The sequence below is a fragment of the Lolium perenne genome, chromosome 1, assembly GCF_019359855.2.
Source record: "Lolium perenne isolate Kyuss_39 chromosome 1, Kyuss_2.0, whole genome shotgun sequence".
Lineage (NCBI taxonomy): Eukaryota > Viridiplantae > Streptophyta > Magnoliopsida > Poales > Poaceae > Lolium > Lolium perenne.
In genome coordinates this window covers 20052540-20071341 of record NC_067244.2, presented here as the reverse complement: position 1 = coordinate 20071341, position 18802 = coordinate 20052540, and the positions used below count along the sequence as shown (strand labels likewise).

At 47.8% G+C, this 18802-nt stretch overlaps 1 protein-coding gene across 1 annotated transcript; it reads right to left on the bottom strand.

The window, feature by feature from the left end:
* Window positions 1-8866: 8866 nt before the first annotated feature.
* On the bottom strand, window positions 8867-11397 carry LOC127343556 (uncharacterized). Its single transcript, XM_051369687.2, has 2 exons — window positions 11244-11397; window positions 8867-9260 (listed from the first exon to the last, which is right to left on the bottom strand). The coding sequence occupies exon 2, from the start codon at window positions 9247-9249 to the stop codon at window positions 9076-9078; it is 174 nt and encodes a 57-aa protein (XP_051225647.1). The 5' UTR covers window positions 9250-9260; window positions 11244-11397; the 3' UTR covers window positions 8867-9075.
* Between the last annotated feature and the right edge of the window lie 7405 nt (window positions 11398-18802).

The window sequence follows — 18802 nt, the reverse complement described above, 5'->3', positions numbered from 1 at the left end:
TTTACCTCCCACTCAGCCCTCATGCTCTTGACCTGCTCGAGTGTGGCAGCAATCTCGCGGTCCTGTCTCTCGAAGTTTTCCGTCCGAGTGCTGCATGATCTGCCCTTCCTATCCTTAACGCAGCTTCGGTATCGGCGAGCCTCTTGGCTGTGGCCAGCATTTCCTTTCTGGCGGTCTCTAGGGCCTCCAGATCTGCGGCGTCGCCCGGGGTTATAGGTGTGTTAAGAACTGCTCGCGCGGCCACCTCCTCTGCTGACAAGATTTCCTCCGAGGGAGAATCCCTTTGGGGTCGCACTCGAGACATTGGAGATCCTTGATGGGATGGTTGGGGGTCAGATTGGCTGACTTGGTCTCCGGATCCAGTTTGTCCCAGCGCTGCTACCGTTGCGAGAACCTGCTTGGGCTGGGCGGAGTCGACTTCAGGCTGATCGCCGTATCCGTACTCCCTTATCTTGCGAACGAAGTCATCAGATTCCGTGGACGGGGTGTCGCCGGAAATTGGGCTCAGATTGCCCAAAATCGACTCTTCAACCGGAGCTTCGCTTTCTCCGACAAGCTGAGCCTGATCCGGATCTGCGCCGCTTTCCGGTGCCTCTACCTGCTCAGGACCAACTCCGTCTTCTTGAGGGGCGGTTCCGGCGGTATGGGCCAAGAAGTGTACGAAGTGGCACCTCTGCTTTTCTAACACCTGGGAAACCCAGGCGGATCTGCATTGGTCTTCCACCTTTGTTTCCTGCTCGGGGGCGGATTGGGTGGGCTTTGAAATTTCCAGATCCGAGGCGGAATCTTCCTTGGGAAGCTCCTGCATCTCAGATCGGATCTTCGCGACAGCGTCCAGCTCTGCGGCGGTCGCGTCTGCGTTACTTACCAGTGGGTTTCCGTCGGAATCGACGGTTTCCCCGATGAAGATGTGAATGCCGCCAATTGGGACGATGGAGAGCTTGACGGGGTTTGTCCTAGCCGGAATCCAGCACTCATCCGGAGGGACGATCGGCAGATTTCCGGCGTAAAGGACGCGCCCCACAGCGATGGTGTCGTCGTAGCTTCCCATGGCGGAACCCTCCCGGTTCCGGCCTCCAGACGCCACAGGCCCCACGGTGGGCGCCAACTGTCGTTGCCTAATCGACGGTACCCCGGAGGAGGGATCCTCATGAGGGGGAGAAGAAGTAGGGGCCATAGGGCGGAGTGCACACGGGACGGTGGTACGCGAGTTACCCAGCTTCGGAACACCTGCACGATGACAGGGCCTACTGCTGCTTGTCTGGAATTATCTGGGCGCTTTCGCGTTGTTACAATGAGTTGTGGTTGTGCCTCTAGGGCTCCCGGGATCCGGCTTATAAAGGCGCACGGATTTAGGGTTTACATGGAGAGTCCTAGCCGGATTACAGATAGCCTAGCTACGGTACAATATCTTGCCGTGCACGTCACGGATCCGCCTTCCATACACGTCGTACTGGATCCGGGTTCCTCATGGGCCTCCCTGGATCCGGGTCACTCCTAGGTCGGTACGGATCCGGCCTGCTGATCCTGGGCTGGACTTCTTCCTTCATGATCAACAGCAACTGGGCCGCCCGATGGGCCACATGCCTCATCACCATCTGTGGGCCACCCGGGCTTGCCGGATCTAGGCACTGTCGATGGTACACCCATGAAGTATACCCACAACACCTGTAGGCCGCGCCGCCCTACTGTGGCGGCGCCCCGTGGCCCCACTTCGTGACTCCTTCGGTCTTCTGGAAGCTTCGTGTGAAAATAGGCCCCTGGGCGTTGATTTCGTCCAATTCCGAGAATATTTCCTTACTAGGATTTCTGAAACCAAAAACAGCAGAAAATGGCAACTGGCTCTTCGGCATCTTGTTAATAGGTTAGTGCCGGAAAATGCATAAATATGACATAAAGTATGCATAAAACATGTAGGTATCATCAATAAAGTGGCATGGAACATAAGAAATTATCGATACGTTGGAGACGTATCAGCATCCCCAAGCTTAGTTCCTGCTCGTCCCGAGTAGGTAAACGATAACAAAGATAATTTCTGGAGTGACATGCCATCATAACCTTGATCATACTATTGTAAACACATGTAATGAATGCAGCGATCAAAACAATGGTAATGCAATGAGTAAACAAATGAATCATATAGCAAAGACTTTTCATGAATAGTACTTTCAAGACAAGCATCAATAAGTCTTGCATAAGAGTTAACTCATAAAGCAATAAATTCAAAGTAAAGGTATTGAAGCAACACAAATGAAGATTAAGTTTCAGCGGTTGCTTTCAACTTGTAACATATATATCTGATGGATAGTTGTCAATGTAAAATAATATAAGAAGTGCAATATGCAAGTATGTAGGAATCAATGCACAGTTCACACAAGTGTTTGCTTCTTGAGATGGAGAGAAATAGGTGAACTGACTCAACATAAAAGTAAAAGAATGGCCCTTCGCAGAGGGAAGCATCGATTGCTATATTTGTGCTAGAGCTTTGATTTTGAAAACAAGAAACAATTTTGTCAACGGTAGTAATAAAGCATATGCATCATGTAAATTATATCCTACAAGTTGCAAGCCTCATGCATAGTATACTAATAGTGCCCGCACCTTGTCCTAATTAGCTCGGATTACCTGGATTATCACCGCAATACATATGTTTTAACCAAGTGTCACAAAGGGGTACCTCTATGCCGCATGTACAAAGGTCTAAGGAGAAAGCTCGTATTGGATTTCTCGCTTTTGATTATTCTCAACTTAGACATCCATACCGGGACAACATAGACAACAGATAATGGACTCCTCTTTAATGCTTAAGCATTCAACAACAATTAATTTTCTCATATGAGATTGAGGATATTTGTCCAAAACTGAAACTTCCACCATGGATCATGGCTTTAGTTAGCGACCCAATGTTCTTCTCTAACAGTATGCATGCTCAAACCATTCAACTCATGGTAAATCGCCCTTACTTCAGACAAGACGGACATGCATAGCAACTCACATGACATTCAACAAAGAGTAGTTGATGGTGTCCCCAGGAACATGGTTATCGCACAACAAGCAACTTAATAAGAGATAAAGTGCATAAGTACATATTCAATACCACAATAGTTTTTAGTCTATTTGTCCCATGAGCTATATATTGTAAAGATAAAGGATAGAAATTTTAAAGGTAGCACTCAAACAATTTACTTTGGAATGGCGGAGAAATACCATGTAGTAGGTAGGTATGGTGGACACAAATGGCATAGTGGTTGGCTCAAGGATTTTGGATGCATGAGAAGTATTCCCTCTCGATACAAGGCTTAGGCTAGCAAGGTTATTTGAAACAAACACAAGTATGAAGCGGTGCAGCAAAACTCACATAAAAGACATATTGTAAACATTATAAGACTCTACACCATCTTCCTTGTTGTTCAAACTCTTACTAGAAATTATCTAGACCTTAGAGAGACCAATTATGCAAACCAAATTTTAGCAAGCTCTATGTATTTCTTCATTAATAGGTGCAAAGTATATGATGCAAGAGCTTAAACATGAGCACAACAATTTCCAAGTATCAAATTATTCAAGACATTTTACCAATTACTACATGTAGCATTTCCCGTTTCCAACCATATAACAATTTAACGAAGAAGATTCAACCTTCGCCATGAACACTATGAGTAAAGCCTAAGGACATATTTGTCCATATGCAACAGCGGAGCGTGTCTCTCTCCCACACAATGAATGCTAGGATCCATTTTATTCAAACAAAACAAAAACAAAAACAAACCGACGCTCCAAGCAAAGCACATAAGATGTGATGGAATAAAAATATAGTTTCACTAGAGGAACCTGATAATGTTGTCGATGAAGAAGGGGATGCCTTGGGCATCCCCAAGCTTAGACGCTTGAGTCTTCTTGAAATATGCAGGGGTGAACCACCGGGGCATCCCCAAGCTTAGAGCTTTCACTCTCCTTGATCATATTGTATCATCTCCCTCTCTTGATCCTTGAAAACTTCCTCCACACCAAACTCAAAACAACTCATTAGAGGGTTAGTGCATAATCAAAATTCACATGTTCAGAGGTGACATAATCATTATTAACACTTCTGGACATTGCACAAAGCTACTGAAAGTTAATGGAATCGAAAAATCCACCAAGCATAGCAAAACAGGCAATGCGAAATAAAAGGCAGAATCTGTCAAAACAGAACAGTCCGTAAAGACTAATTTTATTGAGGCACCAGACTTGCTCAAATGAAAATGCTCAAATTGAATAAAAGTTGCGTATATATCTGAGGATCACTCACGTAAATTGGCATAATTTTCGGAGTTACCTACAGAGAATTAGGCCCAGATTCGTGACAGCAAAGAAATCTGTTTCTGCGCAGTAATCCAAATCTAGTATGAACCTTACTATCAAAGACTTTACTTGGCACAACAATGCAACAAAACTAAGATAAGGAAAGGTTGCTACAGTAGTAAAAACTTCCAATACTCAAATATAAAACAAAAGTGCAGTAGTAAAATCATGGGTTGTCTCCCATAAGCGCTTTTCTTTAACGCCTTTCAGCTAGGCGCAGAAAGTGTGTATCAAGTGTTATCAAGAGATGATGCATCTACATTACCTTGGGTTTTACACCTACCTTTCTTGTTCTTTTTCTTACTCTTTGATTTAGGGAATACATGTCTACCCCCCGGTGTAGAGGTGAATTTTAGGGTGCCTTCTCCCACATCTATGACTGCTCCCAATAGTTTCAGCAGGGATCTTCCGAGTGTGATTTGTCCTGTTCCTACACATTCAATAACAAGATAATCAATGGATATTGTTCTTCCAAGAATGGTTGTATGCACACCCGCGGCTATTCCCTTAGGAATTATAACAGAGTTATCAATAAGAGTTATTCCTTCTCCCCCTTCAACGAGTCCCCAAAGTGTCAAAGATTCATAAATACTCTTAGGCATAAGGCAAAATTCAGACATAATATCACAATTGGCATGAAAAGTTTGACCACCGATAACAATTTTAATAGTAGGGTCCCATAATGAAGGTTCAGAGTTCACTAAAACTTGATCAAGACGGTTACGAACATAGCTATAATTTTCGTGCAAGCAAAATGCACTTGTCTCAAGAGTGTTTAATCTATTATAAATGCTAATAAGAGCTGAATAAAAGTTATTAGCTGAATCATGTGATGCAGCCAATTTCTTTATGGCATTAAAAGCTTGATCCCCATTGCAATGAAGGAAATCTCCTCCCACTACAGCATCCAAGGCATATCTATAGCGAATCATAAGCCCAAAATAAAAGTTACTAAGGAGCAAACTTAGAGTCATTTGAGGTTCAGCTTTACGATAAGAATAAAAAATTCTGGACCAGGCATCTTTAAAACTCTCCTCATCCCCTTGTTTAAAAGTGAAGACTAATTCCTCAGGTGAAGAAGTAACAGGTGCAGAACTAGACATGGTAACAAAAGTAAAATGCAAGTAACTAAGTAAAATGCAAGTAACTAATTTTTTTGTGTTTTCGATATGGAGAATGCAAACAAGACAGTAAATAAAGTAAAACTAGCAACTAATTTTTTTTGTATTTTGATTTAGTGCAGCAAACAAAGTAGTAAACAAAATAAAGCAAGACAAAAACAAAGTAAAGAGATTGGAGGTGGAGACTCCCCTTGCAGCGTGTCTTGATCTCCCCGGCAACGGCGCCAGAAATTTAGCTTGACACGCGTACAGCACGCGACCGTTGGGAACCCCAAGTGGAAGGTGTGATGCGTACAGCAGTAAGTTTCCCTCAGTTAGAAACCAAGGTTTATCGAACCAGTAGGAGTCAAGAAGCACGTTGAAGGTTGATGGCGGCGAAGTGTAGTGCGGCGCAACACGAGGGATTCCGGCGCCAACGTGGAACCTGCACAACACAACCAAATTACTTTGCCCCAACGTGACAGTGAGGTTGTCAATCTCACCGGCTTGCTGTAACAAAGGATTAGATGTATAGTGTGGATGATGATTGTTTGCAGAAAACAATAGAACAAGTATTGCAGTAGATTGTATTCGATGTAAAGAATGGACCGGGGTCCACAGTTCACTAGAGGCGTCTCTCCGATAAGAATAAGCATGTTGGGTGAACAAATTACAGTTGGGCAATTGACAAATAAAGAGAGCATGACCATGCACATACATGATATGATGAGTATAGTGAGATTTAATTGGGCATTACGACAAAGTACATAGACCGCTATCCAGCATGCATCTATGCCTAAAAAGTCCACCTTCAGTATTAAGTTGCAAACAACAGACAATTGCATTAAGTATGGTGCGTAATGTAATCAACAACTACATCCTTAGACATAGCATCGATGTTTTATCCCTAGTGGCAAAAACACATCCACAACCTTAGAACCTTTTGTCACTGTCCCAGATTTAATGGAGGCATGAACCCACTATCGAGCATAAATACTCCCTCTTGGAGTTAAAAGTAAAAACTTGGCCAGAGCCTCTACTAATAACGGAGAGCATGCAAGATCATAAACAACACATAGATAATAGATTGATAATCAACATAGCATAGTATTCTCTATTCATCGGATCCCAACAAACACAACATATAGCATTACAGATAGATGATCTTGATCATGTTAGGCAGCTCACAAGATCCGACAATGAAGCACAATTAGGAGAAGACGACCATCTAGCTACTGCTATGGACCCATAGTCCAGGGGTGAACTACTCACTCATCACTCCGGAGGCGACCATGGCGGTGAAGAGTCCTCCGGGAGATGATTCCCCTCTTCGGCAGGGTGCCGGAGGCGATCTCCTGAATCCCCCGAGATGGGATTGGCGGCGGCGGCGTCTCTGGAAGGTTTTCTGTATCGTTGCTCTCGGTACTGTGGGTTTCGCGACGAAGGCTTTAAGTAGGCGGAAGGGCAGGTCAAGAGGCGTCACGGGGGCCCCACACAACAGGGCCGCGCGGGCCCCCTGTAGGCCGCGCGGGCCCCCTGTAGGCCGCGCCGCCCTACTGTGGCGGCGCCCCGTGGCCCCACTTCGTGACTCCTTCGGTCTTCTGGAAGCTTCGTGTGAAAATAGGCCCCTGGGTGTTGATTTCGTCTAATTCCGAGAATATTTCCTTACTAGGATTTCTGAAACCAAAAACAGCAGAAAACAGCAACTGGCTCTTCGGCATCTTGTTAATAGGTTAGTGCCGGAAAATGCATAAATATGACATAAAGTATGCATAAAACATGTATGTATCATCAATAAAGTGGCATGGAACATAAAAAATTATCGATACGTTGGAGACGTATCAATGAGCATGGCCGAGAGGAGGGCCATGCGCAACTATGGAGGGACTACTTCCATCAAATCAACCCCATTTACAAGGCGGGGTGCTTTTGTCAACGTTTTCGGATGTCAAGGGATCTATTTCTGAAGATCATGTACGACATTAGATGCTACGATGACTACTTCAATTTGAAGGCGGATGCTACAGTTAAACTTGAGTTCACTTCTTACTAGAAATGCACTTCAGCCATTAGGATGCTCGTGTATAGACTTGGTGGTGACCTACTGGACAAGTACATATGTATGAGTGAGTCAGGTTGCCTTAGGCGAGGGATGTTGTTTTGGTCAAATGTTGCTGACATTGCCTGAGTAGCGGCAAGGGGGTTTCCTGATATGCTTGAAAGAATAGATTGCATGCACTGGAAGTGGAAAAACTGTTCATTTGGATGGCAAGGTTAGTACCGTGGCCATATGGAAGGGTGCATAGTCATATTTGAGGCGGTGGCATGTCAAGATCTTTGGATTTAGCACTCATGTGCTTCAGCAATCTCCGGTGTTCACACTTCTTGCTGAAGGTCATGCTCCCCCAGTCCAGTATGAGGTCAATGGTCACTTCTATGACAAAGGATACTATCTAGCTGATGGTATATATCCCGCATGGTCCACACTTGTGAAGACAATCCGCTTACCTGCAACCGAGGCCGAGCCAAGGTTTGCTAAGGAGAAAGAAACCTGCAGGAAGGATGTGGAGCGGGTATTGGGCTAAGGAGAAAGAAACCTGCAGGAAGGATGTGGAGCGGGTATTGACGTGCTTTGGGCTATAGTGAAGCCATGAGACTATGTGAAAGATCATGACTGCTTGATCATGCATATATGATTGTTAAGGATAAGCGTGATGTGAGCAGTGAGCTTGTCTGATTTGAACAATTTTCGAATCTGGTTTTTTTCCCAGATTTGTTCTGTGGGCATGTAGGGATCAAAGATAACAAATCTGAACAACGGGAGGCACCTCTTGTTCCGGTTACCTGCAAGATTGATTTCCCGTAAGTATTGTGGCATCCCAACTGAAATCTAGACGCTCTGTTATTCAAAATTCCAAACAACACTTTGTTCCAGACTCGCCTTGTACCAAATGTTGGTATACTACTATTGTAAGCTCATAAATCGTTTCCAAACAACACTTTGGTCCAGACTCGTCTTATACCAAATGTTGGTATACTACTATTATAAGCTCATAAATCGTTTCATGTATCTATGTTGAATTCCCTGGTACAGCCCGCAGTGAATGGTATCCGTGGCCATACTACAACACAGTAGCTTCACCATACAGCTGCCCTACACATCCCCTACAAATCTTTATTGCCAATATAGCAGACAACAAAAGGTTAACAACACACAAGCAGCAAATGTTAATACTAACATATTTATGCTCTCTTTTTTCCCTGTAAATTGATGATGTTCCAGGTTTCTTGGATCTGGATTCCAAGAGAGGTGGTATAAGAACCCCATCAAACATGAATGCAGTCAATAAACCAAGTGCAGCAATCATCACAACACAATCAACAAAAATTGCTCCTTAAACCACCATGAATCATGCACGCAGAGCACCTCCAATACTGGCACATCCAAATACCCAACAGATTCCCAGCTGTAAACGTGCTGCCAACTAATTCAGTACAGGGTCTTAAACGGAGAGATCGACAGAGTGGACAGAGTCATTCCTCAAATGATAACGAACCTAAGTAATAACAATTAGAGTGCTAAGCCGGTCATGGTCCCATAGACAGGAGGTAGGGGTGACGGTCAGACGGATTACTCCTTGTTCTTGCCGTCGGTGGGCTTCTTGTAGGAGTCTTCCAGCTCTTTCGCCTTGCCCATCAGGCCCCACATGATCTTCTTCACGTTCGGAACATCGTAGTTCTGGGCAATGTAGATGCCCGCTCCGGTACCGATCAAAAGGGAGAAAGTGCTCTGGATGAAACCCATTGTTGCTTAGCCTGCACAAGAATCAGGAAGATGCTGTCAAAACATGCTTAACGATATGACAGTTTCAGATATCTGCTGCTACACACACTTGCAGTCGCAACAACTGATAGTTTCATTTTGTTTTCCTAGCATGGTTCTAACATTTACGCATGGCATCCTAAACAACTTGAGCATGGCTCAAATTTGAGACTAGATCTAGTTTCAAAGCTAACAACAAGAAATATATCATATCTACACAAAGAAGTATAAACCAATGAGTTGAAAAGCACAAAAGTTTAAAACTTAGTGTTATACTAGCATAGAAAAAACAGTGGGCCATATATGAATAATCATATGTTCTCCAACCTATATGAGAAGAAAAACAACTATAAGTCTTGCCTTACTTCCTGATTCATACATTTATCACTAAACCTTGCTTACAACCTTGAAACGTTTCAGAACATGCAGTTAGCAAATTGGAAGGCAGCATTCAAACATTCAAAGCATCAAAGTAACAACAGTGAAAACAGAGAGGACTGCCAAACATTATATCAGGAACACTGTTTTTTTTTTCCCTTTCTGAGCCTAGAGTGATGCAGATCAAGTGTTACATAAACGTCCATCATTCAGACAGAAGTCCTTCTGCATATGGAGGTACTACACAACTGCACTCAATGAGAAATCCCCTTCCTTGACCATCAAGCATTACCAGGACAACATAGTCTTAGGAAAAGTGACATAATTATGATGGTACTACCATGGAATTATCTAAAAAAATAAACACTAGATTATATGAGACATTTAACTTGACTCAAAGCTTGAAGAAGTCCTTTAATAATAAATTTCACATTCTCACTGGGTCAGCAGTAGTTAACCAAACCCCAACCTACAGAGTTCTATAAGTTGATGACCAGAGTAACTCCCAACAAATGCAATCTACATGGATAGAGCCAAAGAGCACAACTGACAAAAGCGCTGGACAAAGGTACCAGATAGCACTGGCAGGGAAAGCATTCTTCCAGCACCATCAGGCCACAATCGATAGAGTATTTACTAAATCTGAAGAGCTGCTAATGAAATCAGCTGCTTTAAACAAACATGAACTAAGCTAATTCTCATTTTTTTTCTTCAGAATATCATCCAGCAAACTCTAAGCAGATACAGAACTAGTCATGTGCACAGGTTGCAGCGGCGCTAGAGGTTTAGGACAACACCCTACTAATAAACCAACCAATAATAAAGCAGATATTAGTTAACCAAACCCCAACCTACAAGAATACAATGTGACTGAACTAAACATGACGATCAGGCAAAATCAGCAGAAGGAAGCTACGAGGTAACAGCAATCGGTACTGAAGTTGTTCGTACAGCACCAACCATTCGGCCAAAATCGAAGCATTACCGCAATGTATGATCAGATCGCCTCATCAGACATATAGCACAAACATCAGCTAACTTGGACACAAGTAGCAGCCGCGTTGTAGGTCAAGGATCCAAACACCCTACTATACCAAACCAACCGAAGAACAAAGCATATTGGATGATCAAAACCCCAATCTACAAGCTTAATCTGCATGTACAGCACCGAACAGCACAGTTTGGCAAAAAAAAAAAAACACTTCATTAGTAGAACAAAGCTACCAGGGTAACAGCAACTGGCATGGAAAGGGGACTAATCAACGCAGAACAATGGTCGAACTAATCGCAACCTCACGCAACCACGGGTTGCAGCACGGAACTGATTCGAGAGTAAGACAAGACGGCGTAAGCAGAGCAAGTCAGGCAGCTAGATGACTAGATTGACACCCAAGCCGCAACGGCCAGGTTTCTACCAAAATCCCACGCCCGCCACACCCATCCAATCCGACAACTAGAGTAGAGACGGCTCGGAACCAGCAAGCAGATCGCTAGGGCCGACGCGCCGCCTCGATCGGAGCCCTGGTCGGAAAACCTAACGGAATCGACCGACCGAGCGAATGCAGGAAATCGGCGCGCCGCGGGAGACGAGGGTTTACCTGGGAGGGGGCCGGAACCGAGCTCGAGCGCGGCGGAATCGACGCGAGCGAGGTCGGAGCCGGAGGCGATCGCCGAGCAAGGAAGGGGATTTGCAAGGATTGGTGGCTTCTTCTGCGGGTTGGGTTGGGTTCCCTTGGATGTTATGGTGGTCCCCACGGATTGCCGGACTTGCTGGCCAAGAAGAACTCGGTCGGTTCTGGGCCGAGATGGGCCTGGACTGGATTCTGTATATGGACCTCGAGTAGATCTACATGGGCTCTAATGTTCCGTTCTTCGACTGTATTTTTTACGGCCTAGAACTGGGCCGAGTTTTTTTTTTTCCTTCAGACCTGCTTAGCTGGGCCAACTCGAGATCGTGAGAAAGCTTGGTGCGCGGACACCAGCAGGAGCCTCTTTCTCTCAAGGTTTGGAGGACAATGATACACTCTTAGTCATCTATGATCAAACCTCAGGTTTAATGCTTTAGGAAGCTTTTGGTTCAAAAAGTGGTAACGGTAACATCAGCCGTATCAGATTACGGTGGGATCAGCGGCGTAACAGAATTTCTCGATTTTATTTGGTTCAAGCTTGTAAAGGAATCCAAGATCTGAAGAAGTAGTACTCGATCGGCGTGGAGGAGAAGATGTTCAGCTAGGAAGAGAGGAAGTACAACGGCAAAGGAAGGGAGGAAAGGGGGTCTGGAGAAGCACCCTATCACAAACAGGGAACCAGGTCTCCAATGGCCGCTGCTCCTAACATGGCGCCGCCGCTGCCGCACCTCCTCTTGTGGTGATGCTTCAGGTGAACAAGAGATCGTCGAGGGGAAGACATCGTGTTCCCATCGAAGCCGGCGCCGGACTCAGTGGAGCAGGCGAGCAGCCATGCGCGTGAAGAAGCTGTGAGGTCGAACGGGAGGGACAGTAGCGAGCTGATCAGGCCCAATTAACCTCCGGATGAATAGCATTAACTTTTCGAAGAGAACGAAATGAAACAGTGGTAGTACGAGTTCCTATCAATCATCCTCAAAAATAATTCCCTGGTTCCTGAAACGAACTCCTCTAGACGAACTGAAAAGCGAATCGCGGCACGCTTTCCAACATTCACCATCTGATTCACGTAGGAGCAAAACGTTCATGACTGGATTCGTGAGTGGAGCCAACGCCCCCAGGCGTTCGACGAAATGACAAGCTACGGGCCTACGGGTAACACTGAGCAGCAAAATCCGAGCAGCCACCCATCTAAATCGGGCACCACTACACACGCACACGGGAACTACCGCGGCACGCGACGCGAAGTTGCGAATGGAATGGGGCCAGGAAGACGAGAGGGGAACGTCGGTGGGGAACTGGGAATGGGGGGCGGCGCAGCTACGTGCTTGCGGTCGGTGTCGGTGTCGGTGCCGGACTTGGATATGACCTCCTGGTCTACGAGGCTGAGGGATGAGGCCGAGGGTGAGGTCGAACGCGAGGCCGGGACAGTAGCGTGGCGGGTACACACGTCCGTATCTGACATACATTTTTGTTTTTTTTCACATCACTAGCTATAGTGTATCAGTACAAGAAGCCAAGGAACACGACACGATCGAGAAGCCTGCACTCCCTGCCGAAATTTAATAAACCCCGTGCGTAGCTAGATGAAATGCGACGGGAGTACGTACGTGCGTAAGAAACCATCCGCCCGTGCGTAAGTACGTCGAACGCTGCGATGCTTGCTTGCTTGCATGCATGCAATTCACTGGCCCATAATAAACATCCACCCGTACCTACGCGTACGTACGTATTGCTACGTATCCTCAAAATATTTTGCTTCGTACGGTACATGCATTCACGCACGCACGCGCCCGTGCGCAGTCAGGCAGACGTGATGCATCTAATTTGCTTAATTCTCGTACGTGCATGCGCACCGCCGTATGTCAACTTGTAACTTGTTCATGTGTTTTACCCCCCCCCCCCCCCCCCCCCAAAAAACACCTGTTCATATACGTTTTATCACACAGTTAAACATTGCAAATGAATCCAAAGAGGAAAGCCAAATGAGCTCGAAATTTTAAGGTTTACTCATTACATCATTTACATGCATGTAATCTAACAAGTGCCGGGGGTGTAGCTCATTTTTAAACAAATTTGAATTAAGATCCCGATCGACAATTAATTATGGCGGATCGAGTGAGTAGTTTTAGTTACTGGAGTTTTTTAAATAACTTTCTAAAACAAATGTTGGTTAAGAGAGTTACAAAGTGTGAAAACTTCTAAACAGCTAGGCAAAATGGGCTCGAACTCTAATTTGCTTCTTGTGCATGCGAACCGTATAGTATGTCAACTTGTAACTTGTTCATGTGTTTTTACCCCCAACAAAAAAGTACCTGTTCAAACGTTTTATCACTCAGTCGACTCCAGTTAGGGCCCGATTGAATGCCACGATGTTATACATAGCTGAGTTAATCTACCGGAGCATTCAACTGGTTAATACCGATCCAACCTTGGTGAGAAAATTACAAAAAACCACCACATATCAGGCAGATGTTTCACAAAAACCACCACTATACGAAAATGTTTCAAAAACCACTAACAAGTAACAAAAAACACCGATCCTTGTCTAACACTGGTCTAATGACGAAACTGACATCGAAGGCCACTGTCAGGCTGACGTGGCAGTAAACAACGGTCAACGGAAGCCAGTGATGAAGGGTTGCAAAATTTTGGATCTTTTCGTAAGTTATCATGGGGCCCACCATCAGTCATCTCTTTCCTTGTTTCTTCACCCTCCCGACTCCTTCTTCTCTATCCAGGAGAGCTAAATTTCTAGCACCGTCGGCGACGCTGGCACGTCCGCACAGGTAGGAGTTCGGGCAGGACCGGCACCGACGAAACTGGACAGGGAGGCGTCACACCGTCCGCTATGCCAAAGAGCCCGCACGGGATGGATGCCGAGAAGCGCCGGCGGCGCCGGCGACGCTGCACAGGGAAGCATCCTCGCCGCCCAAGATTACATCGAGACCACACGAGCAGGAGGAGATCCGGCTCCGGCAAAGGTCGGGTGTGGCTGAGCTCCAGCTCCAGCGAGGCGGTCGCGAGCCGGCATGGCGAGCCCCGGCTTGGGCAGGGGCGGGCGGCCGCGGCGAGCTCCGGATCGGCAGGGGCGGGCGGCCGCGGTGAGCTTATTCTCTGGCAAGGGGACGGGCGCGACCGGGCTCCAGCGGGGCGGCCGCGACCGGCTGCGGCGAGCTCCGCTTGGGCAGGGGCGGGCACATCGCGGCGAGCTCCGGCTCCGACAAGGGGAGGGCGCGGCGAGCTTCTGCTCCGGCAAGGGGACTGAGCAAGGGGACGGAGCTGGAGAGGCAGGATTTGCGACCACTGCGCCGTCGTCGATCTGCAGCACGAGCGCCGCCGTCGAGCTGCGACACGGGCGTCGCCGTCGTCCACCGAGCTACGAGCGTGGCGCTGCCGCTGGGCACGCGGGATGGCCGCCGCAGCTGGCTCCTCTTCGACGCCATCTAGCGAGAGGCCACGACGCCGCCGCGGGAGGCCACGACACCGCAGCGAGAGGCCACGATGGACTCGGCTTGCTCACGAAAATTATGGAGAAATAGAAAAATAAAAAAGAGAAAAGTAATGCTATCTGATAAGTGGGTCCCACTGAAATTTACAAATAAGCCCAAAGTTAGAACCAGTATACGGGGCTCCTCTCTTTCTCATTAATCAGTCGCCACATAGCATGACAGCGGGACCATTAAACCAGCATTAGAGAGGAGTCAGTGCTATATGTTACGTGTTACGCCGTAGACTGGTGGTTTTTTGAAAATTTTCCGAATAGTGGTGGTTTTTTGAAACCATTGCCTGATATGTGGTGGTTTTTCGTAATTTTCTCAACCTTGGTAAAAGAAACGAACCTACCCGGTCCGTGTGGGTTAGAGCATCCCCACTCGTCTCCCCGACTAGACCCCCGAGCGATGTTTTTCCAATCCGGACGGCGTTATTCGGCCCAGTCGCGCCCCCGGTTCCTCGATTTCGTTCGGATTTGAGCCTAAATTCATCCGGCGAGCCCACGCCATCGCCGGCCCCCCGGGGAGCGCTCGGGGACTCCGGACGAAACGAAAGCGCGCGAAACATCGAGGAAACTTCCCGCGCGTCTGGTGGCCCCAACTTGTCGGCGAGAGACACCGATCGTCGTCCTCATTGCATCGTCTTCCGCGCGCTGTAAAAGCCTGCCGCCGGTCAGTATTCGCCGGTCGCGTAGCTTCCACGCGGCGAGTTAATGCCGTCGCCTCGACTTCACGCGCGCCTACCTCTATTTATCGCCGAACTACCGCGTCTTCCCCGCATTCACCTCGCTCGCCTTCCCCCAAATCTTCCCCGAACTCGAACGATCCAGCAATGGCGAACGACGATGCGGCCAACAACGGCTTCGGCCGCCGCTCTCTCCACCAATGGGAGGGACGACTCCTCCACGCGGCGGGCTACCCGGCGCCGCCGGACTTCCGCGCGCCGGGAGGATGGAGGCTGAGCGCAGGCGGCGTGCCGATCCCGCCGCCGCCAACGGGTGGGCCCTTACTCGAAGCGGCGACCGACGAGGTGCTCGTCACTCTCAGTGACGAGCAGCGCGCGGATCCACGTTTCTTCCCCGACAACTACGAAGCGTGGACCGCGTTCTTCCGGCGCAGGTATGAACGCGAACTCGCGGCGTACGACGGCCCTCCTCCTCCTCCGGCAAGGAACAATGCCGCCGGCCGCCGCCGATGGTGGAGCGCGCCTGGCCGCACCATCGAGAATGTGCTCGCGCACATCGAGGACAGGAACTCCCCCGTCCTGGGGATGCCGCCGCCGCCGGTGGCGGCTACCGTGTCGTGCCGGCACGGTAGTTCCTGGATGCCGAGGAGGATGACGCCATCCTCCTCCTCGTCTGGCTCGCGGTTGGCGTCTAGGTCCGGCGGGTCGACGCCGGCCACCGTCAAGCAGGAGTGGGCGTCTCCTTCGACCGTTAAGAAGGAACCGGCGTCGCCACCGCCGACCAGAGGGCGCAGCAGCGGCGCCCTCGTCATCCGCGACCAGCCTCCTCTCCGCAGCGCGGGCGGAAGAGGAAGTCGTCGAAGAAGGAGGCCGCCGCGGCCGCCATCAACAACGCCGTAAACCAGCTCGCCGAGGAGGGGGCGAAGCGCGCGGAGGATGCCGCGGTGGCGGAGGCGATCGCCAGGTCGCTGAAGGACCTGGTGCCCGCCGACAACAGCCTCCCCATCGACGCCGCACTGGAGTGGTCCAGGCGCGACTGGGAGCGCCAGGAGGTGGAGCAGCAGCGGCGGCTGCTGGACCTGGCCGCCGCGCGTCAACTCGCCGCCCGCGCCGCCGCACCATCCGCCGGTAGGAACGCCGCGCCCAGGGAGGTGGTCAAGCTCGAGGAGGGCAGCGACGACGACATCTACCGGCGGTCGCCGCCACGCGCCGGCGATGCTGGCCAGGGCACGAGCCGCTGGTACGAGGCGCCACCGCCCCAGGACGACGCCGGCTCGAGCGACGACGACGGCGGCGACTACACGGCCTTCTACCGCCATTTCGGCATGTACGAGGCCACTTTTTAGTTTAAGTGTAGTTTGTCAATCGCCGAATTGAAATATGTGTACGAATTCGGCCTATTTATATACGAACTCGCCTCTATATATAAATATCATTAAATTCCGCTTATGTTTGAACGAGCTTCGCCCAAATTTGTCTGAATTTGCCGAATTACGTCAAAGTACTTGCATCCATCCTAGGCTCGCGGCTGGGAAAATGGGTCTCCCCAGGCCTAATTTTCCTCCAATCCGAACATAAATATCACCGGATTTCGGTGTAGGGAGGCCAAACGAGTGAAGATCCTCTTACAGGAGGAAACGGGTCGAATTCGGGAATCGCTGGGAAAATAAACGACGAACCAAGTGGGCCAACTGGGTTCGAACCGAAAAATTGTGGTCTCCGCCTAAAATCTGGGTTTCAGACTAAATTACAACAACACAAGATATGTTATTTTCGCCTTGATCCGAAGCTTTGAAACCACACAGTTTCATGTTCTAAATTTGACTACTTCGAGCATTTGGGTACATTTGTAAATTAAGTCTGTTTCTTGGTGTCAAAATATAATATCAGTATTATGCATGTTATTGGTCAAAGGTACAATTTAAATAGTGCAAGCCCATGCATCTATGAAGGTGGGTGTATCTTTAACATACCACAAATCAAGGCCACTAAGAACGAATATTTCTTTCAGTGGGAACCAACATTTGGGTCTATCAACATTCTCATCCATAGACTGGCGCCTATGGACTGAGGTCGTATGAATAGTAAATTTGTATTTGAGTTGTTAAATACTTTTAGTTCATATGTACTTATACTGATTTTAGAAACATGAAATTCAGTCAAACATCTAACAAATGTTGGCGAAAAGTTACAAACAGTGTGAAAACTTTTTAACAACTAGGCAAAATGGGCTCAAACTCTCCTAGTTTACTCCCCGCCTACATTTTGAATTATCAGTTTGATCTTTAGATTTTCTAAATAAGTGAACTTTCAAATAGCTTCTACCTGAAAGTTGCAAAAAACATCGAAAAGTTTCAAATGATGATCTTGAAGTCCGATCGATTTACATGGACAACTCCAATATATTGAGGCAGATATGTTATTTTTCCCTTATCAAAAGGTTTGAAACCATCCTTCCCTCTTTTAAATTTGACTACTTCGAGCATTCACATATGTTCTTGTAAATTAAATGTGTTTCCTATAAATGTTCTCACAACACTAAGTAATGTTGAAATAAATAAATCCTTTATGTATTATGAAAGTTATTTGTCAAAGGTACAATTTAAACAGTGTGAGCCCATGCCCTTGTGGCTCTGCACATAATGTTAAGGTGTGTTTAATATAAGTATATTGTCTAGCCCTTTTCCATAAGTTTTAACTTCTTGAAAAAGTTGGCTAGTGCATCAGTTTTCTATGGTATGAGAGACATGGGCATTACCCTTCAGGTACCCATTATTGCTACATCCGGTGCGGATTATGGAGGTAGACTAGCACAAGGGCTCGACAAGCTGGACCCGCATATAGTATCGACTAAGGAAAGCTGAAAGAAGCAAACCCCAATATGTAATATACTGAGACTCTTGTAAACCCTAGCCTGGTTGCATATATAAATTCAAGCAGGGGCACCCCTTAGACATAACACACAGACGCACACAATATCATACCCGCAGATTAGAACTAGACTAGATACTACAGGAATCTGGCGATGCGCCGACGGTCGAGAGCCATTGGCGTAGCCATGGAAGGCCGTCGGCGTATCCTACGCCGAGGGCTGCCATCGGCGTAGCCCCTCGGCGAAGGTCTCCCTCAGTGGAGACACACCGGCCCTCGGCGTGGGACTAGCCCTCGGCGTAAACGTTGGTCGCCGACGGTCGTGCCGGGCTCTCGGCGTCTGAGCCCTCGCCGCAGCAATGGCCAGTGCTTCGTCTGTTAACGGACGTCGACGCTACACCGACGGGCATGGCCCTCGGCGTACATGTCCAAGAAAAATATAAAAAAATCGCGTCAAACCCAAACGGGCTCGCGCCGCTGCC